The sequence below is a fragment of the Crocodylus siamensis genome, unplaced genomic scaffold, assembly GCF_052110815.1.
Source record: "Crocodylus siamensis isolate JL-2025a unplaced genomic scaffold, ASM5211081v1 HiC_scaffold_396, whole genome shotgun sequence".
Taxonomy (NCBI): Eukaryota; Metazoa; Chordata; order Crocodylia; family Crocodylidae; genus Crocodylus; species Crocodylus siamensis.
The window spans coordinates 1-22,176 of record NW_028324806.1 but is presented as its reverse complement, the minus strand read 5'-3'; the positions used below and the strand labels follow the sequence as shown (position 1 = coordinate 22,176).

Sequence of the window (22,176 nt, the reverse complement as noted above, 5' to 3'; positions counted from 1 at the left end):
CTCAGGCAACACAGGCTCAACCACAGCTACTGCCCCCGCTCTCCCCAAGTCAAAGCGAAAGGTGTTTGTTGTAGGAGACTCCATCCTGCGGGGCACTGAGGGGGCAATCTCCCGCCCCAACCCCTTAGCCCGGGAAGTCTGCTGCTTCCCGGAGGACCCGCATCTAAGAGATTGTGGAGAGGATCCCGCAGCTCCACCAGCCCACAGACCACTACCCCATGCTCCTTATTCACGTGGGCACCAATGACACGGCTCGGAGCACCCCCAGCCAGGTCATGAGGTGCCACAGGAAGTTGGGAGCAGGGCTTAGGGATCTGGGAGCTCAGGTGGTGTTTTCGTCGATCCTCCCAGTCTCGTGAAATAGTTTCCTCTGCACTAATAGCATGGCACGTGTAGATGGTGATGTTTAACTGTGGAGCTAATTAGCTGAACAGTAAACATCTTGTCTAGAGATGCCCACCGAAATCTGAACACTAGGGCTGCGCGAGTCTTTGGATCCCACTTCAGATCCGGACCTGCTTTGGATGCTCTGCCGTCTGAAGCACCACTTCCTGGCTGAAGCGGGATACCAGCAATGGTGTGCGGAGTGGGGCGGGGGCATCTGAAGCACTTCAGACCTGCTTCGGATGCTTCCCAGCCGCTTCAGCCATTTTGAGGCAATTAGAAGAGGGCCGGGGGTGTGGGTGTGGGGGGAAGACTGATGTCTGTAGGTAGCTAGTGAGAAGGATTTCTCCCTGGATACCTTAGCAATGGCAGAGTCTGTGGGGTGGGACTAAAAAAAGTATAAAAGCCCTGATTTCCAGCCCTTCTGTGTCTTTTGCAGCTCGTTCGGTGTCAGCAGCTGTGTGAGAGAGGAACGCTGTTACTAAGACCTCTTTGCTGCTTTTTTGTGTTATAAAAGAGTGGTTAGGATTTAGCTTAACTTATCTTAGATTAGCTTAGCTATCCAATTAACTTGTAGTATTGCAATTCAATTTATTTCTTTGTCTTATTTTTTTGTGAACTTGTTTTGGAAATTTTGCAACAAGACACTTGCATTTTCCCAGCCAGCGTTATCTATCACTATGCAGGGATGCACAGATTGCTTGATTGCACGCACACACATATGCACACATGCATACACGCACACGTGCACATACACAGAGACCCAGAATATAGAAAAAAAATCACAGCGGAAGAAGACAAACAGATATTTACAGAAGAGCAAGACACAGATAATATAATGAGACACAGGAACACACGCAAATAATTTCATTCACACCACAAGATAGAAACAGATATTCACAGGAGAACAAGACAGACAGATATCCAAAAGGATTCACACACACACACAGACACACATCGGTGCTGCCAGTGGAAACAAGGAGGTGGGAGCAGTGTCTGCTCCTGACGTCCCTGCACCTGCACCACCTCCGCTCAGTTCAGAAGCGGGCACCAGCAGTGGAATCGCTGCCTCTTCCACCCCAATTTCAGGTCTCAGCGTGAGCCTCCCGCTGCCAGAGGAGGAGCTGGAGCTGGAACCAGGGATGCTGAGCACGCTGGCTCAAGCAGTTCTGGGGATTGAGAGGGAATCAGAGTTAGTGCTCCACACCCCTCATGTTTCCCCTAGATGCAGGTCTCCTCTGAAAAGCAGCACCTTGGAGGAGGCTGAGGTTGTGGAGGCAAGTGGCTCAGCTGAGGCAGCTCCTCCTGCTGTTCAGCCTCAGCCTGCTGAGGGGTGCGATAAGGCAGGATCCTCGCCCTCAACCCAGAAGCGGGGGAGTAGTGTAGCATGGGATCATTTTGAGGTGGCAGATGATCCCAGGTTTGCCATCTGCCAGCACTGCCGAAGGCACATGAGCCGTGGCAAGGACGTGAGACACTTGTCCACCACGGCCATGCTGCTGCATCTGAGGAGGCACCACCCCCTTACCCGTCTTCCTGCTGCTAAGCCTGGCACCAGTGCGAGTGTACCGAAAGGGAAGTCCCCCGCTCGCTCCAAAGCCCCCTTACCCCCAAAACAGAGGCAGGCCACCCTGGGCCAGTGGGGGAAAGGTGGACAGAAATGGGGCACATTCCCAAGGCAAGTGAGATCACCCAGAGCATTGGGGAGATGCTTGCTCTGGACAGCCAGCCCTTCTCCCTAGTTGAGCGACCAGGGTTCAGGTGGTTCGCAGCACTTCTAGCCCCAGTTTACAAAGTGCCTGCATGCACCACCTTTAGCAGGGTATTGGTGCCCTCCCTGTATGAGGCATGCAGGGAGTACTTGAGGGAGGAGCTGCGCAAGGCAGGGCCACAGTTAGCCTTGCATTTCACCTCCGAACATCTGGAGCAGCCAGGGTGGTGATCACGCCTACCTCTCCCTCACGGGCCACTGGTGCGATCAGTCAGGACTTCGGTGGGCTCTACTGCAAGCTGAGGTAATGGATGAGTCCCACACGGCGAGGGAGATCATGGGGGCCATGAACCGCATGGTGCAGGGGTGGCTCGTTGGGCAGGCCAAGCTCACCCGCGGGTTCATGGTGTCACCAACAATGGGGCCAATATGGTGAAGGCAGTCAATGATGCCAACTTTGTTGGCATCCGCTGTGTGGCACACAGGCTGTACCTCATAGTGAGGAATGCCTTGCAGGGGGACAGGACAGACTTGCAAGATGGCACTGCCACCACTCCTGCTACAAGCCAGCTGATTTCGAAATGCAGGAAGGTGGCGGGCTACTTCCACCTCAGCATCAAGGGGAACAAGATGCTGCGGGAGAAACAGGCGGAGCTCAGCATCCCACAGCACAAAATCATACAGGATGTGGAGACTCAGTGGAAATCCACATACCTGATGCTCGAAAGGCTGGTGGAGCAACAGAAGACCATCAATGCGATGGCCTTGCTTGGGGAGACTGGGATCCACGGCCCCCTGAACAGAGCTGAGTGGCGTACCATCTCCCAGATGTTGGTGGTCCTCAAGCCCTTCCTCGAGGCCACCAAGACCCTTAGCACTGGCGATGCCCTCCTCAGCCAGGTGATGCCCCTAGTGAGAGAACAGGAGAAGCAAATGGAGAAGTTGCAGGGGATCAATGTTCCTGGCTGGGGCAGGCCACTGTCATCAGATGTGCAGGCACTGGTGAGGCAGCTGAAGGAGGGTTTCAGGAGATGGCTGGATCCCTTGTGGTCCAGTACAGTCCACGTGATGGCGGGCATGTGCGACCAGAGGGTGAAGGGGAGCAAGCGCACTGGCAGCCCCCAAACCCTTGATCACTGGTCACAGGTGCTGGTGAACGAAGTCAGGGAGGCCAAAGTGCAAAGGCGAGGGGGTGTGGAAGAGGGGGATCCACTTTCCTGTGCCAGCACTCCCAGCACCGGTGCCAGCACCACCACCAGCCAGTCTCCTCCACGCCAGCCAATGCCAATGTGGGCCATGGGCATGGCTTGAATGCTGGGGTGCAAACGTACTAGACCCCAGCCTCGGGCAAGTAGCACCGAGGCTCTGGTGGCTATCTATCTCACTGAGGATGTGGAGTCACTTGAATGTGTCACTTTGGCCTCCTGGGCAAAGCACAGGCAGATGTGGCAGGATCTGGCCATGGTTCCCTAGCAACACCTGTCCTGTCCACCGACCAGTGATCCAAGCGAGGGGGTGTCCAGCATTGCTGGGGATGTTGTGACACCCACCGCACCTGCTTGGATCCTACTTTGGTGGAGCAGCTGGTGTTCCTAAAGGTGAAAGTCCCACTGCCGGGGTTCCCCAAGCTCCACCTGCAGATGGACTGAGTGCCACCCTCCTCACTCTGTCTGCACCAATTTCCTTTTTGGAGGTTTTCAAAAGCCAAGTAATGCCCCGCTTTCAGCTAGAGGGGGTACTAACTGCATCACCAGCCAGCAAGGGAAGGACATGTCCCTGCTGAGCTCATTCCCCTGCCAGGACGAACTTGGAGGTATGGGACTGGGCCTATGGGGAAGGAGGAGCCCCCAGGTCCTGGGCATGACCACTAAAACTGCACCCTGCCAGGGTAGGGAGGCCTGGTGGGACTGCTGGTGGCACGGCAGCCCCGTAAATGCCAGGACCAACGATCCCCTGGAGAAAGGTGGGATCTTCCATCCGCCTTGAAGGAGTTTTAGTTTACTGTACCCCAAGTCATTTCAGGTGCATTACACCACTGAATTTCCTACAGCGGCTGAAATTAAGGTGAAATACACCACTGAGGTGTGCAAATACTAACACCATTAAAATGCTGCAAAAGCATTTAGCCAACTTAAAAGTGTCATGCATGCATGCCCCTCATTTCATCTACACATGCCCTAGCACAGCAATGGTTCTTCCACCTTTCTGCAATGTTTTTGGGATTGCAAGCCCAGAGATGTCAGAAGCTACTTCACTTAGGACACTACAATAGAGGATCTCCAAGCCTGTTGCTTAAGATCTGTTATCCCTTGTAGAAGTTGTTTAACATTCTGCTGCGTTGCTGGTCAATCAGAGTGTTGGTTATTCCCCTCATACGATAGGAAAGCATTATGTTGCTTCCATTAAACTAGAGCAGAAAACTATTTACAGACCACTTTTGCCATCTCTGTATCCTTATTATTGACTTTTTAGCATCTGCGTGTAGCATGGAGGTGGTACCGTGACAGACCAGCGCCTCACTACAACTTTACAGATGTGCTGTAATGGATGCCTAGTCATTCAGGCTGCAGGAGTCAAAGGCAGCCAGATGCAGTACTAGCCCTAATGCTCCCTGGTAGGTCATTGTCCACAGAAAGGAGCCAGACAATCCCATAGAATCACAAGGTTCAGGGAGACCTTTCACTTGCCCTGATGTGGGATTGGGATGGTATCACTGGAAGGATTTCCCTTGTTTTTATGTAATGAGGCCAGAGCGCAGTTCCAGACCCAGGCAGCTTCAATCAGGGGGCGGAGCCATGTATCCCCTGAACAGGTACCCCATGCAGCAAGCCTAGAGCAGCATCATGGTCCCAGAGAGGCAGAGTAAAGCAATCAGGGCAGTCTGTCCCCTGAAGTCACAGACAACAGGCCCCGCCTGCTCCAGCACTTAAAAGCCAGGCCCAACTCGGTCTCCTTGTCCAGGCACTGGCAGAAAGATCTTGCTCCTGCCCCTCCGTGTGCTTCCTCCTTAGGTCTCTGGTTTTGACACCTGGCTCCAACTCTGGCCTCCAATCCTGGCAGGACCTGTGGCACCCTCTTATTATGGTTTTCTGCTCTTGATTATGGTGGTTTGATGGGTCTCTATACAAATTTTTGTCAGCATTGCTTTTAGGGTTCTGTTCATGCGTTCCACCTGGCCTGAACTCTGAGGTCTCCAGGGGGTATGGAGCTTCCATCGAATTCCTAGAGCTTTAGCTACCTCCTGTGTTACTTTCCCAACAAAGTGTCCCCCCCGATCGGACTCTATGGATTCTGGAAGGGAGTATCGGGGCACGATTTCATTCAGCAAAGTGCGTGCCACCACTGATGCCGTCGCTGTCCGAGTTGGGAAAGCTTCTATCCATCCTGTTAATTGGTCTACCATCACCAGGAGGTATCGATGTCATCCAGACTTGGGGAGTTCAGCAAAGTCAATTTGCCAGGCTTGTCCCGGGTAGTGAGCCCACTGTCTTCCCCCCATCGGAGTGGGGGGTTTTGCTGGTCAGGGTGTATTTTGCTTCTACTCCTTAAAGTCTTTTTGGAGAGAAATGCCAAAAATGTGTGGGGCAGATACAAATCCTTGAGGCAAAACAGTCCACATAAGTTGAGACTTATGATGAGTGTCTGGATCTTCCCATTCAAAAGCAAAGAGCCTTTGGCTATCCTCGTGGAGAGGAATGGAAAAGAAGGCATCTTTCAAATCAAGGACTGAGAAGATTTTTGCATCTGGCGGGATTTGGGTTAAGATGGTGTGAGGATTTGGGACTACTGGGTGATCTGCTAGGACCTTTTGGTTTACAGCCCGTAGATCTTGTACCAGCCGATACGAGGTCCCATCAGCTTTGGGTACCCCGAGTATGGGGGTATTAAACGGAGATGAACCCTCCACCAGCCAGCCATATTCTTTAAATTTCTCTATCAAGGGCTTCAGTCCCATCCTAGTCTGTCTATTGAGGGCATATTGTTTTACGCGAATGGGCCTCTCCCCTTCTTTGAGGCGCACTCTTACCGGCGTCACGAACTTGGCCCTTGCGGGGGTTCCGTCGGCCCATACCTGTGGATGTACTTTTCTAAACTTTCAATTCCCACTGCCGAGCTTTCGCCCCCCAAAAGTGCCATCTGGTAGTTGGATCCTTGTTTCACCGGCAGCTGGACCACCATCTGGTCTCCTCGGAAAAAATCTCAGCTTGGAGTTTAGTAAGGAGATCTTGCCCCAACAGGGCAACCAGGCAAGCAGGGGAATAAACAAAGGCATGCTCAAGCAGGTTATCGCCAATTTTGGTGAGGAGGGGTTCGCACATGGGTAGCTTACTCTGCTTACCCTCAATTCCTTCTATGGTTACATACTTTCCACTTTCCCCTCCAAGCGGGGGTTTTTCGGGGAGCATTGAAAATGTGGCCCCAGTATCTACTAATGCTTCATAATTTTTGCCACCAACCCTTATTTTTACCATGGGATCCTTGCGGGACTCTGCCCGCAGAGCGGTGGCCTTGGATCCCGGTCCCCATCAATTGGATTCCTCTCCGGAGAGTTCAGCTCTCATTTGGTGGGACTTAGGGTGTTCCCCCCTCTTCTCCCTCAACCGAGGGCACTCCCTCTTCCAATGTCCCTTTTCCTTACAATAAGCACATGTATCCGCCTCGACACGTCCCGCTCCCTGTGACACGAAACCCCCAAATACCCAAGTAAATCCAATAGTCTTGAAACCAGTCAATAAGGTATCAAGGCACTCAGGCATATGCAGATGGATTGAAAATTCCAAAACTAAAACTTCAGGAAAAAAGTTCTCTTTTCTTTTTAGGATACCTCCAAACTAAATGCATGCATTATTCCAAAACAGATTACCAATTCTAAGCATATCTGGAACATTACAGCTTCAAATGAAATGGTTACTATACCTTCACCTTTAAAAGATCACCCCTTCCACTGCCCCACCACCCTATAAATCTGTCTGAAGTACAGAACATATCTACCTTTTCAACAAACTGGAGTAAGGGTGCAGAGATGGGGGAGCAAGCCGCCATATGCTGCCTGCTCCCCCCATCTCCAAGTTTGTCCCAGCACATGCTACCTCCAGCTCTGTCTTTTGGTTTCTGAACCTGGTTAAGCCCTTGGCTTAATCTGTCTTAGGCTTTTGACCCCCATCTGTCTTGACTTTGACCAATTCTGGCACAAGTCCCCTCTGTACCCCCAGCCCCTGCCAAAACAACCTGGATTACACCCATGTATCCTTATCAGCTTTCTATGCCTCAGATCTTCTCATTTATATAGATTGCTACCTAGTCCCTTTCTTTTTTTCAAAGGGCAGTGTTATTTCTAATTGCTCCAGTCACTTCACTGTGAACCAAGATCGTATAATGGACCAGGACATAGCTGGCTATTGTTTAGGCCACCAAGGGCAAATAGGGCCTAGAGCTGCATCAAAGAGTAGGAAGCATATACCAAAGCCAGAGAAAGATCCAGAAACAGAGTCCATGACACAGTCCAGGGTTAGGATCCTGCTGGGGTCAAATGCAAGATACAAATCTGGGCAGCAATCCACAGGGCAAAGTTCAAAAGCAGAGTTAAACCAGGGTCAGGAGCTAGGAAACAGAACCGCAGGGAAATGCAAAGCTGAAGTCCAGAAATAAGCTGAAAAACAGGGTTAGAAACCAGGCCTATCTGTGCACCTTTAAAACATGTGGGCACAGCCCATCAAGTCCCTATTTGGCCTCCCTTAGTCAGGGAGACTACAGAAAAAGGGCACAACTGAGTTCTTCGGGTAAATCATGACAAAACAGGGTGGGCAGTGCCAGGCAGAGGGTCAAAGCAGTTAGGCACCAGGAGGCTTGCCCCAGCAAAACTGCTGCCTGGCCTGCAGACCCAGGGCCCAGGCTGGTGCTACATGGGTAGCTGGTGCTCCAGCAGCCAATCCATATGCCTGTCGCTCCTACCTTGGGGCAGCTTTTATGAGCTGCGGTTTGCTGCAGGTGTGGCTGCTGTGGTCCTCGGCTCAGGCTGGCCGGCCTGCTCGGACCCCTGCCAGCACCGGGCCCGCACTGCTCTGCCTCAGCAGCATCCCCGACAACGGGCTCTTAATAAAAGACCTCTCAGGGAGGGGTGTCCAGGTCTAAACTAGCACTTTGAAAACTCCTGCCTTTGTTCATGTTCTAGGTCATGTTGAAGCCCGTCTGGTCGGAGGGCCTGGGACCTGTGTAGGACGTGTGGAGATGAAACACGGAGACACCTGGGAAAGCATCTGTGATTCCCACTTTGATCTCCAGGCTGCCAGTGTTGTCTGCAGTCAGTTGCAGTGCGGGACAGCTGTATCCACCCCAGGAGGAGCTCGCTTCGGAGAAGGACAAGGGCCCGTTTGGACTGAAGAGTTCCAGTGTGTGGGGAATGAGTCTCACCTTGTGTACTGCCCCAAAACGCCATACGTAGATCAATCATGTACACATGGAAATGATGTTGGTGTCATATGCTCTAGTAAGTATTCAATATAATGTCTAAACTACTATGGATGTGTGCTCTAGATGAGGATGTATCACAAAAAAGCTATAAAATCAACCAGCTGCCTTGCAGGAAAACCAAGGTGGGGGTGGGGGTCACTGCATGTCAGCAGCTCCACAGAAATTGCTGGTTTGCACATGGTTGCCTGATGATAAAGGATAACCAGTGATAGTTCATATCTTGGTCACTGTGCTCTTGTCCCTGATTAGGCTTCAAAATACCACAGGGTATGTCCTGACTCATGGGGAGGTACTTCGCAGCTGCTGAAGTATTATAAAAATACACCTTATTTTTGAGGGTGCTACATGGGTCCCTTGTCCACATCCTAACTGCATAGGGAATAATGACTGGGATCAGCTTCTGGTAAACCAAAAACATCCAGGACAAGGAGGAAGGAATCAGCTTCCCTTTCCCTTCTCTACATACTTGGTGTAGACGGGCACGTGGGCTATTCATCTCCTCTCTTACCCACCCTCTCCCTTCCCCCCAGGGTTCAGGCTGGTGAACGGCAGCACACGGTGCTCGGGGAGAGTGGAGGTCCAGGTGCTCGGTGTCTGGGGCACCCTCTGCGACTCGCGCTGGGATTTATCCGATGCCAACGTCCTCTGTCATCAGCTCGACTGCGGCGTCGCTGTGTCTGCTCCACGAGGAGGGCATTTTGGGAAGGGAACTGGCACTGTCTGGGAAGACACATTTCACTGTAATGGGACTGAGCCCCATCTGCAGCACTGCCCTGTTACCAGGCTGGGGGCCTCTCAGTGCTCACAGGACAGTGATGCGGGCGTGATTTGCTCGGGTGAGTGCAGGAGCAATACAGAGTTAGTCACACCTACTCCTCGTGGTGGGGTCCTCGGGGGAACATCAGGGCTCTACCAGGGAAGGATGAAGTAGACCAAAACGGCAGGATTATTTAGTTAGATTATAGTTATTATTGGGAAACGCCTAAATCCTCAGAAGGATCCTCAGCAACTTTCCCTGCTGCTTGGAGCCCAATTCCCCGTGAAGGAGACTAAGACTGAACAAGATGAACAGGAGCGCTTGCCTCTCACTTTGCACAGCAGGTTGCTCCGTCCTCAAGGTCACTTTAGGTCAAGGGCAGGAAAAGTCCCAGCCATGGGCTGGATCTGGCTGCCAGTGGACTCCATTTCCCAGCAGCCCCTGCCTGCGTGGCTGTGGCAGGTTTCCATGGAGACCCCAGCAGCAGCCCCACTGTGATAGCACAGGGCCAGGGTTTCCATAGAGACCACCCCCAGCAGTGCTGGCAGGGCAGGGGGAGGGGCAGGGAGCTGCTCCAGGACCAGACTGGGATCTTGCAGGGGTGGCAGCATGGTTGGAGCCAGGGCAGCAGTGCAGTCGGCAGCCTGCATGCTCCACCCCGGCTCTGGACCAGGCTGTCACCGCTGCAAGGATGCAGGGCAGAGCCACGATGTGCTGCCCGCGTGCCCCTGCCTGGAGCATGCAGGCTACAGCTTGCGGCTCTGCCCCAGCTCCAGACCACGCTGTCACCACTGCAAGATCCCAGCCCAGTCCTGCAGCATCCCCGCACCCTGCTGTGCTGCTGGAGCCGATCTCTATGGAAACCCTGGCCCCGCACTATCACAGGGCAGACGCTGCTGGGGAATGGATAGAAACCTGCCACAGCCACGCAGGCAGGGGGTGCTGGGAAATGGAGGCCAGTTGCTGACCAGATCTGCCATTTTGCCCATTCCTGCACTAGTTGCTGGACTGTTGCATGCCCCGTCCTGGTGCACCCCTTGCAGGAGCAGGCACCCAGGGCAGTTGTGACACAAGTGAAACAAGATTTCAGGATTTCCTTTCATTCCTGATCAGCACCAGCTCTGAGCTGTTTACATGTCTTGTAGAAAAAGCATCTGAGAACCCCAGTAACATCCACTGGGCTCTGGAGAGAGCCTCCTAACTGGGGTGGAGACCCCAGCTGAAGTCTCAGCGCTGCATGCACTGGACTAGGGTCTTCCCTTTCCCAGAGAGTGCTTTAATCTGTGGCCTGGGCAGTCAGTGTCTCCTCCTAGAACAGCTCTACTCTGCATGACAGAGTACTCCGGCAGACTCAATTAATCAAATCTGCTCGGATGTGCTGTAATTACAGTGTGTCAGAGCAGCCTCCCTGCTCGTGTAGAGGCACCCTGACTGTACTTCCCTGAGTCTAGCATGGTACATAATATATCGTGGGATAATCAGTGCATTTCCCATCTCTCCTGGGCCCAGGTGACTCTGAATCCCTCAGACTGCTGAATGGCGAGAGCCGGTGCGATGGGCGAGTCGAGATTTCCCTCGGCGGTGCGTGGCGCAGAGTCCTGGATGATGAGTGGGACATAAATGACGCCAACGTGGTGTGCAGGCAGCTCCAGTGTGGAGACGCAGAGAGAGCCTATAACCCCGTGAAGTCTGAACGAGGGACAGGCCTTGTTGGGCTGAGACGTGTGCAGTGCACGGGAAATGAGTCTCACCTGACACGCTGCAACACGAGCCTGTCTGAGACAGAGCAGGCAGGAATCGCTGAGGATGTTGGTGTCGTTTGTTCAGGTGACTTCTCCTTAAAATCCTACAAACCTCTCTTCCCTGGGCAGTAGAAATGTGGCCATCCCAGAGCCTGTGCTGCCCCCCCTTGTGCTGTGAAGTCATCCTAATGCAAATAGGTATGGATCCCAGCTCCAGACCCTGCCATAATGATACAAAGGTGTTTCAGAAACTAACAGCAATTTTGAGATACAATTATTTTGTGTGCTGCTCTGTAGTTCCCTGCTTTGTCACAGATTTACAACATGAGTACACATTTAGCCATTAGTTTCTGAAACCCCCTCATAGTTGACATGTAGGTATTATATAGCAGAAAAAATAACAGTATTTTGCACTCCATAGCTTCTGCCCAAATAGTCGTACTGGCAAAGCCCCTAGAGGAGTCAGGGCTCTCACTAACACATGCTGCTTTCTCAGGTCAGTTAAACTCATCCCGCAATAAGGCCACCTTTTGGACACGAGGGTCACGTCGGCACATGCAAGAGCATGTTTTCAGCAGTACAAATAGTAGCAGCACAAATTTGTGCCAGTACATTGTGCCATAGTGCATGCCCTGCCCCTGCGCTTTGCAGCAGGACACACCATGTGCCTCGGCATGGGGGCTAGCCGGAAGGCAGTTTGCACGCTGAGGCAGCCTGTGCCCCAGCCAGCCAGGGAGCGGCACATGGAGATGGGAGCAGGCAGCTCCAGGGCTCCCTGCTTCCCCTCTCCACAAGCTGTTGGAGCCCGTGCACTGAGGCACCTGCACCCCAGCCAGCCGCTCTATGGCTGTGTGCCTCGAGGCACCCTGGGCTGGTGCTCCCCTTTCTCCACATGGCTCAGCACTGCATTCACTGATGAAGCACCTGGAGGTCCTGTACTGGGCACCCTGTGCCCCCACCAGCCGTGGAGGCTCAGTGTGCCTTGGGATGCAGGGACAGCCAGGGCAATGTTGGGCTCTGTGGCTCCTGCCTCCAGCCTGCCAGAGCTCCTGGCCCTCTGGCCTCATCAGTGCCTCGATCCTGGCCCCTGACAGCACTCAAGGCAGCCACACATGCCCCTCGGGCACTAATGGGACCTCCAAAACCACCCCTGTAGTCCCAAATCCAAACCCGTGCTTTAACTACCACAAAAAGCAAGCCCCCTGCTTATCCCACAAAACAAACCCTGTGATGGGTCCCAAAATAAACCATAATTTGCTGGCTATATGAAAGAGCCTTCCAGTAACCTGGGCTGTATCCTGCCCCAGCAAGAGTGCCTTACCGGTACCTCAAAGCAGCTTCCCAGTCCAGCCAGCACTCCCTGCAGCCTTCCTGCTTGGGATCTCTTACTGGATGCTTACAGGTCCCCACTGCCTGCCTGCTCTCGGGCATTGGCTAGTTGTGCCCCCTAAGCCCTGACCACTGCAGCCTCTCCAGCTGTTCCCTTCCTGAGCCTAAGGGCGACCTGCTTTCCCAGCTAAGGCTACTTGCAGCCTTCTCTCCTCCTGCAGTGACAGCCCCACTCAGGCCCCCTGGCCCAGTAAGACAAAAGGCTGCCAGAGCTGTTTTCTCCAGCACTCTGTTTCCTCAATTATTTTCCATCAGTAGAAACAAAGCCTGTGGCTTTTGTGGTAATTGTCCTAACTGATAGTCATCTCCCCAGACAATGTTGACAATTCTGATTTAAAACCTGTTTGCAAGGAAGGGCATGCTCAGGAGACCCTCACTGCTGTCACTAAATCTTACCCACTGGTGAGCTGAATTGTTGTGCTGAATAAGACATTCAGGAGTAGGTCCTTTTCTTACATGGTGGAAATCAGTGACTCTTCAAGAGGCTCCTTCATTCCCTTAATCTACACATCTCTTGTCTTCTCTGTGATTCCCAAAGCATTAGTGTTTCAGTCCATGCAGCATCAACACTGATTTGAAGATAAACTTCTCACTTTGCTTCACCTTTACCCATTAAAGGCTAGGATTTCTCCTTGCAGGAAGCAGGCAGATCAGACTGGTGAATGGGGCAGGTCGCTGCGCTGGGAGAGTGGAGATTTACTACCAGGGCACCTGGGGGACTGTCTGTGATGATTCCTGGGACCAAACAGACTCCAGTGTTGTGTGCAAACAGCTGGGATGTGGACACGCCATCGAGGCAGCTGCCTCCGCTCGTTACGGGGAAGGCTCAGGACAGATCTGGCTGGATGAGGTGACCTGCTCTGGGAATGAATCCGAGCTCTGGGAGTGCCCTTCCAGGGGCTGGGGGCAGCACGACTGCAGACACAAGGAGGATGCAGGAGTGCTCTGCTCAGGTTTGCTCTGTGACTGCTCTTTTGAAACTGGGTACCAAGGATGTAAGAGAGGGAGACTAATATTGGAGGAGAGAGCTAAGGATGCTAGGGACCCTCTCCATGGCTGTCTCAGACTCTCTTCTTCCTCCTTTCATACCAGGGTCACTTAACTACATACATAGTCATCATGGGTGCCTGTAGACATGCATGGAGGCTGCTATAATGCGCTGTAATTCTAGCACATTGGAGCAGACTCGGTGAATTAAGTCTGCTGATATGTGCTAATTAGCCTGCCTCCAGCAGCCTCCACATCTCATGTCTCCGTGTCCCTGTTCTTCAAAATGGCAGCAAGAGCAATTTAACTAACGCTCGTTGAAGTAGCTTTAGTTAAAACACCCCTGCTACCATTTTCAAATGCAGGGACGCTGACACATGAGATGCTGTGGACATTTTAATTAGACTGGCTCCTAAGATGGGCTTTAATTAAAGCGCCCTAGGCCCACCCTGGAGCCTGTATAAAAATGCACAATAGTGTTACTCATCTGTTCTTACGGGCAGGTCTGGGAGAAATCATTGGCCTTCTCTAGTGTTAGAAAGAGCAGTATCACATGTAAATGTTAGGAAATGGCCACTTTCCACAGGTGAACCTTGTATTTCTAATTGCCTGGCACTGCCTCAAAAGACTCACTGATCCTTGGAGCTATTCTCTGCAGCACATATACATCTGAGTGCACAGGCCTGTCAGACCTCATCATAATGGTGTTACTCATTACTTCCAAGATAGGGGTGTGTGGCGGGCCAGGTGGGGGTGCTCCTGCATTGTGCCACCCACCTCCCTTGCCCGACCACCTGCCAGGCTCCGAATGCCTCTCTAGGGGCGCCTTATGTCCGGCCGACCCCCTTCCTGGAGCACACTTGCTAGCCTGGGGGTAACGTAGCTGCCCCCACCCCAAGAATGGACTCACTCTCGGCCCTGTGTCCTTGGGGAAACACAGGCCTAAAGTCTTACAGGTACTCCACCCAGTACAGGCACTTGGGGCACTTCCCGAAGTCAAGGGGACAAAAATTAAATCTCCCTTAGTCCGCAGACATAAGGGGTCTCTTAGGCATAATTTAGACCCACCCCTCAATAAGTCTCCCACACCGGTCACAAAGGAAGACTTTATTGGTTACAGGGGTAGGGTGAAAATAGGGTACAAGATTGAGCAATATCCTAGAAATCGTAAAGAGCAAACAGCCTGGCTGAGGTAGCCTTTTGATCACGCATCTGAGTTACTGCCAGCTAGATATCTAATCAGATCTTGAGTAGCTTATTGACAAGCATCTTCCAGAGGCTGGTGAAGTTTCCCCTTTGGAGGCAGGCGGTTTCTAGCTCATGAGTTTGGGGGAGAGAGCCAATTTTAGATGGTCATGCTCCTCTGTGTCCCCCGCATGGCTGCTGCCCCCTCCTCCTGGGCTAACTCCGAACTTATATAGCCCCTGTGACCTCATTCACCTGGCCCAGTGGAGGCCATCTCCGGTTGTCTGTCCACCAACCAATTTGAAATACATCACCAGTTACCGGGCAGACTCCAGCCCACCAGGTAGATGCCCCTCACCCAGGTGGCTGATGCCAGTCACGCAGGCAGAGGGAGCAGGTTTTCCCCCCCCTCAGGAATGCAGCCAGCTCAAGTTACCTAAAGAGGCAGGCTGAGGTGTGAATCCTCTGTGATGGGCCTATTTTAATCTCATTGTCACAGGGCAGAGAATCTGGGGAGAAACCAAGGTGGCTTTCTGCCACAGGGTGTGGGAGAAAACATTGGCCATCCCTACTGTTAGAAATGGCACTGACCTGGGAATGTGCCTAGCTTGTGTGTCGGAGAACATCTGACCAGGAGCCAGGGCACATCAGAATAGAGTCATCCCCTCTATGAGACTGGCTTTCTTTTAAATCACTCCTGCAGGCCTGGATTGGCTGCAGGGTAGGGCCTACCCAGCCCAGCAAACCTCTTTAATCTCTTCCTCCACAGGGGCTAGCCCATCCACACCATCACAGACAGCTAGTGCTGCTATTTCTGCTTCTATATGTTGAGAAATGATGACTTTCCATAAGTGACCCTTGTATTTCTAATTGCCCAGCTGTGCCTAAAAGAGTCACTGATCCTTGGAGTTACTGTGTGCAGTACTTATCTGCAGCAGTGCCCAGGACTGTCAGTGCTCTCTGGGGTTCACTCCCGTTTGTATCAAATCCGACAGCTGGACCTCCTTCTTGTGCATTTCCTTCCAGAATTCATGGATCTGAGGCTGGTGAACGGCAGTGACTGTGCTGGGCGATTGGAGATTTTCTACAATGGATCATGGGGAAGCATTTGCTCCAATCAGATGACTTCAGTCACTGCGACAATTGTATGCAAACAGCTGGGCTGTGGAGATGAAGGCGACATTGCTGAAGACTTTACATATGGAGCAGGTTCTGGCCACACATGGTTGGATCATGTTCGGTGCCTTGAGCATCACAACTCCCTTTGGCAGTGTCCATCGAAGCCATGGAGCCCCCTGTCATGTGCTAATCGGGGAGAAGAGACCCATATCAAGTGTACTGGTAATGATGAAATGCCTGGCCCAGAAACATGTATGAAAGCACACATAGGTGTACTTGTACATGTATGTACACACGCCTGCATTTTATGTTTGATCCACTGAAGTTGTATGATAGAAATAATTCCTTTTCAGTATAGACAGTTCTATATTCCCCAAAGCGACAGAAAAGTTTCTCATTCTTTCATTCACACAGGCCTTTGTGCATCTGTGTGGCTATTACACATGACTTTCCCATCTCTGTTTATATGAACACCTCTGTGTGTACACACACACATGCACGTATAAGGGGTGTACATGTCAAAGTTGGTGTGAGATCTGAAGTCTATTTTTCAGGCCAAATCAAAGGACATCATTTTGGTCTATAGGCTGTCCATGTGGTTGGTTCTGAAGTAAAAATCTTTACATTCAAATCTCTTTGTAAGGGATTGCAGTTACCAGCCACAGGCTGAAGTACAGTGCCTCAGGTGTCCATAAATCAGGGTTTCTCCACCAGGGATCTGGGGCACCCTGAGCTGCCACAAGAGCCTGGGAGGGTGCTGTGACATTTGAAGAGATAAGCAGGTGTGAGAAGGTAAGTGCAGGCGTGGGCATGTCCCTGACCAACTGGTGCATCGGATGCATTGCATAGCCCCTCCACAAGGAGGTTTGCACTGTAGTAACTAAACGAGCTTTTGATATAAGGAGCCACTCAATTCACCAACACTGTAGAGGGTGTCTCAACTGAAAGGAAGTGTAACCACTGCCATGGAGCAACACAGCTGGCATTGAACTGCAGGAAGGTTGCACACCCACCATATGTTAAACACATTTAAATTTGGGTAATATAATAATTGACAGTATGGATAACTTCTACTCTCCCTCATAATGTACACCTAACCCGCCCATTCACAGCATGTATGTTTTTTTAACCTAGGAAGCAAAGAGAAAACAGCTCCAACACAGTTTGCTGAGTGTCCAAACTCCACAAGCTGCACAGGTACCTCTGCCCTTTTCTGACTCTCCTCCTTCTGCCCTAAGGCCTTACCCAGCTCCCAAGTAAGGTAGTTTCTGCTTTTCCCAGACAAGGAGAAGCTCCGTGTTGTGGAAGGAAAGCACGATGCTCAGGGAGAGTGGAGATTTGGCACCGCTTAACTGTGCGAAAAAGAATGAAAACCATTCTGCCATGAACTGAGGGGACAACACAGCTGGCATTGAACTGCAGTGAACCAGTTGCACACCCACCATATGTTAAACCACATTTAAATTCATGGCTGGGATTTTGTGGGCCCAGGTTTTCATAATAGAGATAGATGCATGAAATCTGCCACAATGACAGCTTTAAACAGAACATATGATATAACCCTGCCCCGTCATTCTTCCAACCCAGTGCTTGGGTAGAGAGGCATGGGGCAGCTTTAAGCAACATATGATATAACTTGCTCACCACCAGTGTCTCCACTGACCTCACCTTGTCCTTGACAGAGTGCACTTGTGCACAGGCTGGGTGTTTATTGTGTGCCAATGGCGTTAGTAAGTAGTAGGATGTAACCTAGCATCTTGGGGTCCTCTTAACTATGAGCGTAGATGTTGTTTGGCTGTTTCCAACATTTGGTTCTTGATCTTGTTCTGCGTCCACTCTGTGTCAGCTCAGGGATACTCGTACATTTGTTTCCCTCCTTTTAGACAGATGCTCTGTCTTCTTGGTAGACCTGGAAAACCCAAGATTTGTGGCTTTGAAGCCATTATCCTCTGGGACACTTAAGCTAAAAGTGTCTGGGCACCTACACGCAGGCCCTACTCCTGCTCTGGCGTGTGTTAATTAGCACATCTTGAAGCACACTTTATTCATTGAGTCTAATGCAGCATGCTAATTAACACACTCCAGCAGCCTCCACATCACCTGTATTCAGCATCCCTATGCTTCAAAATGGCTGCTCTCCTTAAATCAAACCTGCCCCACCCTGGAGCAGGCCTCGCTGGTTTGCTCTCAGTTTTCCCAGCAGGAGACGCGAGGTAGAAGTGACGTGCAGGTGAGGTGTGCCGGCACAGAGGCTACATCTACAGGACCTGCCCAGTGCTCCTGAGAGGGCTTTTGAAAAGAAAACCCTGCCCACCTGCTCCCTGTCTGCTGACAACAAATCCAGAAATGAGGCAGTGATGCCCACTAGGCCCCACGTCCCCTCTTGGTCACCAGGTCTCCACCTCCGAGATTCCCACCAAGACTCTCACAGGGGCGTTCTCCTGGTAACAAACCTGCCATCTCCCCCTCCTCCAGACTGCCCCTCTCCTTCTTCCTTTCCTTGCAGATAACACCGAGGCTACTGCATCCCCAGAGAGAACAGGTAAGATGCCTTGCTGTCACTGGGGTTACATTTCACTGGTGCTGGGGTCCCCGGGTGATGAGCTGTAAACTCCATCCTGAGGCTATAAACAGAAGTCACAACAAAAAGCAGATTTCATGTGATGGGATATGTCCCAACACAGCTGATCTACTTCATTGTGTGAAATGCATGTCACCTGTTGCCCTGCACAGGGCAGGGGCAACACGTTCCCTTTGGACACAGAAGTGCCTTAGAGATTCCCCGGGGCATGTATTTCTCAGTGGGGAAAACCAGGGTTTCCCACTTGCAGATACGTACCACAGACAGCCTCTGGGTTTCATCTCTGTAAGTGGGTAACCACGGCTTTCCTTGCTTAGAGACGTGCCTCAGGGATTCCCTGGGCATGTGGCTAAGCACAGAGCATGGGCTTCCTCCGCTTATGGTGACACACTCCAGGGATCTCAAGGTGCATCTTTTTAAGTGGTGAAAGTCAACTCTGGTGTGCTCCAGTGCCTGAGCCTGCCAATCGGCTGCTTGTGGGTCTCAGCTCTTGCACTTCAACGGAGCATCTGTGGGTGACCAGAGACTCCAAGGGGGGACGCCCGGGAGGTGTACACCAAGCTTCAGGGCCCTGATGCTGTGCCCCCTGAAACAGGAACTACTGGGGTAAAGAGGATCAAGCCACTGAAGCCTCTGGAGTGCCTGCCCTGGGCACCCCCCACACTGGGAAACTGCACACGCTTTCCCACCATAAACCAAAAAGATTTCTGCCACCATGAAGCTCTGCTCAGTGATGCTGTGGCTACAATTTGGGGGTCTTTGTGGTGCAGCAAGGGCTATGGACATCTGTTGGCTTGACCTCTGCACTGCTATAAACATTTTTCTGGGAGCACAAAGACAACATCTGTTTCTACCCTGCAAGAATGAGCTCCACCTCCTGGAGTGAGGGGTCCACCAAAATTGTTACCTGGGGTGGGAGCTGCAGTGGGTGCTGAGCAGGAGCCATTCCTGTCCAGTGGCTCCTAGCACAGCTGCCCCCATGACAAACTGCCTATGTTTCAGCACTGAACTTGATGCCATGGGTGGTTAAATTAGAGGCTGCATCTCTCCCCTATGCCCTCCTGTTTCTCACAGAGGCCTCTGCCTGTTGCATGTTCCTTTTCTTCCAGAACCACCTCAGCGCCCATCTCCGACAGCGGGGAGAGACATGGTGCCCGTGGTCATCTGCATTGTCCTGGGGGCCCTTCTCTGCCTGGTCCTGATCGTGCTGGGGGGACAGGTGCGAAGCACCAGGGCACTGCGCAGAGGTGAGTCCATTAGTCTCACCATGGAAAGAAGCCTCTGCAACAGCGGGGGAGCTTCAGGTGAGGGGAGGGCCACTGGCAGAGCTGTGATGCAACCTAGGCCTGGAAGGTAACAGGCGGTACAGCTGAGGAGGGGAGGGTGCTGGAAGGGCAGTGAGAGGGAGATCCAGCATGCTTGTGAAATTAATCCTACCATCGGTGACCATGCAATACAGATGTGCAGGGCTCCTGGGAAATATGGAAACCAAGCTGAACTGGGGAAGCTCACAAGACTGGGCGAGACAAAGGAAGGTTTCACAGGAGATTCAAGAGATGGGACATATGGGCAAAAAATATAATGTTGGGTTTCTATTTGGAAAACTGCTAGAAACTCCACTTGTGGAAGAGTTCATGGAGAGAGAGAGATCAGTGGGATGGATACTATGAGGAAAAGAACTATTAGGAAATCAGCTGGCAAAAAAAGAGAAAGGAGCAGAGAAAAACACGGTAGAAAAGGGAAGGTGGGGAAAAAAATTCTTGTATTTGGCAGAATGAGGGTTGTAATTCCCCCCTTATTGCAACCTCTAGTTTATAACTTTCAGTAGAACCAAGTGTCAATGTTTGCATTTTGCAGGTGGGTGCATGTGTGCCGCTGGGTGTGCGGGTGGATGTGTGAATATATTTAGTTTTCCACTACGTGAAATTGGGGAATGGTCAGAGTCTTATGATAGCTGTAAATAGGAAAGATTTAGGCTGAGTATATGACAAGATTTTGTAACAGGGGAGTAGCCCATGTAATGGTTTCCAGAGGGAAGCTGTTGAATAGGCTTGGTCAGTGCCACATTGGATATTTTTCTTTACATTGGACAAGGCCGTAGAAGTGTGCTGTAGGGCTGAGCTGAGCTCCAAAGGGAAAGGCTGGAGGACCCCTTAACATTTTCTGTCTTAACATTTCCTGTTTCCATGACCCTGTGTAAAACCTGCCATTTGTTTTCAGCCTCTGGGAGATACTCGGGCCCCTTAACTGATGCTGTGTATGAAGAGATTGATTATAACCTGATGAGGGAGAAGCTCGAGATGTTCGGTCGCTCAGGTCTGTGTGCCCCATTGCCAACACGCAGCAAGTATTGTAGGGTTTGGGTACACATTATACTTTAAGTTTCTCAAAAGTTGATCAGTGTCAGTGTAGTTAGTAGTTAAACTTTTGAGTTAAAAAACTTGCAGAACTGGGTTGGAGAGATCAGGTTCATGTTGGCAGGAGTGTGAGCCTAGAAGTGGGAGTGTTCAATGACAGGGAGTGAAAAGGCAGGTAGAGAGGCACTGGATGGGAATGGTGGCTTGGGGCTGGACAGTGAAATGAACTCAGCCAGCCACTAAAGCTGCTAAAAGGAGAACAAGAAGGAAAAAGAAGAATTTAAAAATAAATAATGTTTTAATGTGTAGACAGTCTGAGGGTTAAGAGCTCCCTGAGCCACCTAACACTAATGCATAACAAAGCCCTGAGGCACTTCCCATGCTGACCCAAATCTCTGCAGTCCTGTGAGCCCTGGAAGGCTGTGGGTGCTGGGCCTGGGGTGAGAACAACCTGTTACAGGAGCGCTGGAAATGAGTTTCCTGTCAGCACACGCTCCACTTGTCCCAGCTCTAGGCAGTGTTCCTCTCCCCTGCCCACGCTGCAGCCTGGGAGCAGACCTCTGTACGGTCAGGAAAGGTCAACTCTAGGAGCATCGGGTCATGGGGCATCTGACTCCTTTTCCCACCGAAGCCACTGCTCTGCTCTGCGGGCTCCCTCCTCCCCAGGCGGATAACAAACTGTCTCTCACCCTCCAGTCTCCTACTCAGAAGACTCTGTGATGAAGCTGCAGTATTACACTGGGGACAGCGAGGATGGACATGGTCCTGGATCAGCGCAAGGTAATGGGGTAAAGAAGAGCCTAGAGATGGTGCCCCAGAGCTAGGGGAAGAATCGGTTTCCTGGGGATGTCTTCTATGTCATGGTCCAGTACAAATGTGAAGCAGTGGGACTGGTTCATATTTAACAAAGCATTCAAAGTTTTCTGTGAGAACTTCTTGATGGGAATAGGTAGTCAGATCCAGACACTCCTTGTGTATGAGTAACGGGAAGGGAACTGCCCAAGGAATAATGTGCTCAGCATTGAGAAGTCTATCACTGAGCAAATCCACATTAATGGCCAAAATTTTTGTCCCCTGCCATGAGCACAGAGCCCAAGTTACATTCCAGTCTGCATGAGATCTTGCGCAGATCCTGGCAAATAAAACACGTGGTCCCAACAGGATGGGATGCACTTGGGCAGGGCGGTATCCTTAATTATTAAGCAAGAACTGAAGCTGGACTAAGTCCTCTTTTACCATTGCCCATGACTTTTCCCTTTTCACCTGGAGCACTCGGAGAGGATCCTTGCACTCCACAGCCAAGAGCCGTAGGTCCAGGGCAGCAGGGTTTCCTGGGAACTCGGAGCACTCTGGAGAAATGGAGAAGTCCAAGGGAAGCTGAGGGCGGTGTTTGTTCTTGCAGAGGAAACTTCCCCTGGCGATTTCCAGCAGGATTACGACAGCGTGGAGGAGCCTGAACGGAGTGACAGCCCCGTGCCTCCAGACGGTAAAGG

The 22,176-nt window shown here is 51.6% G+C and overlaps 1 protein-coding gene across 1 annotated transcript in view; it reads left to right on the top strand.

Annotated features, from left to right (window-relative positions):
• LOC149851713 (scavenger receptor cysteine-rich domain-containing protein SCART1-like) overlaps positions 1 to 22,169 on the top strand; it is a gene marked incomplete at both ends in the record, with an annotated part of 31,186 nt that extends 9,017 nt beyond the window's left edge. The window contains 9 exons of the mRNA XM_090030458.1: positions 8,268 to 8,582; positions 9,097 to 9,402; positions 10,833 to 11,150; positions 13,093 to 13,407; positions 18,252 to 18,287; positions 19,436 to 19,573; positions 20,547 to 20,642; positions 21,380 to 21,463; positions 22,086 to 22,169. Coding sequence (XP_089886584.1) covers positions 8,268 to 8,582; positions 9,097 to 9,402; positions 10,833 to 11,150; positions 13,093 to 13,407; positions 18,252 to 18,287; positions 19,436 to 19,573; positions 20,547 to 20,642; positions 21,380 to 21,463; positions 22,086 to 22,169 — 1,692 coding nt within the window. The remainder of the gene's footprint in view (positions 1 to 8,267; positions 8,583 to 9,096; positions 9,403 to 10,832; positions 11,151 to 13,092; positions 13,408 to 18,251; positions 18,288 to 19,435; positions 19,574 to 20,546; positions 20,643 to 21,379; positions 21,464 to 22,085) is intronic.
• Positions 22,170 to 22,176: the final 7 nt, after the last annotated feature.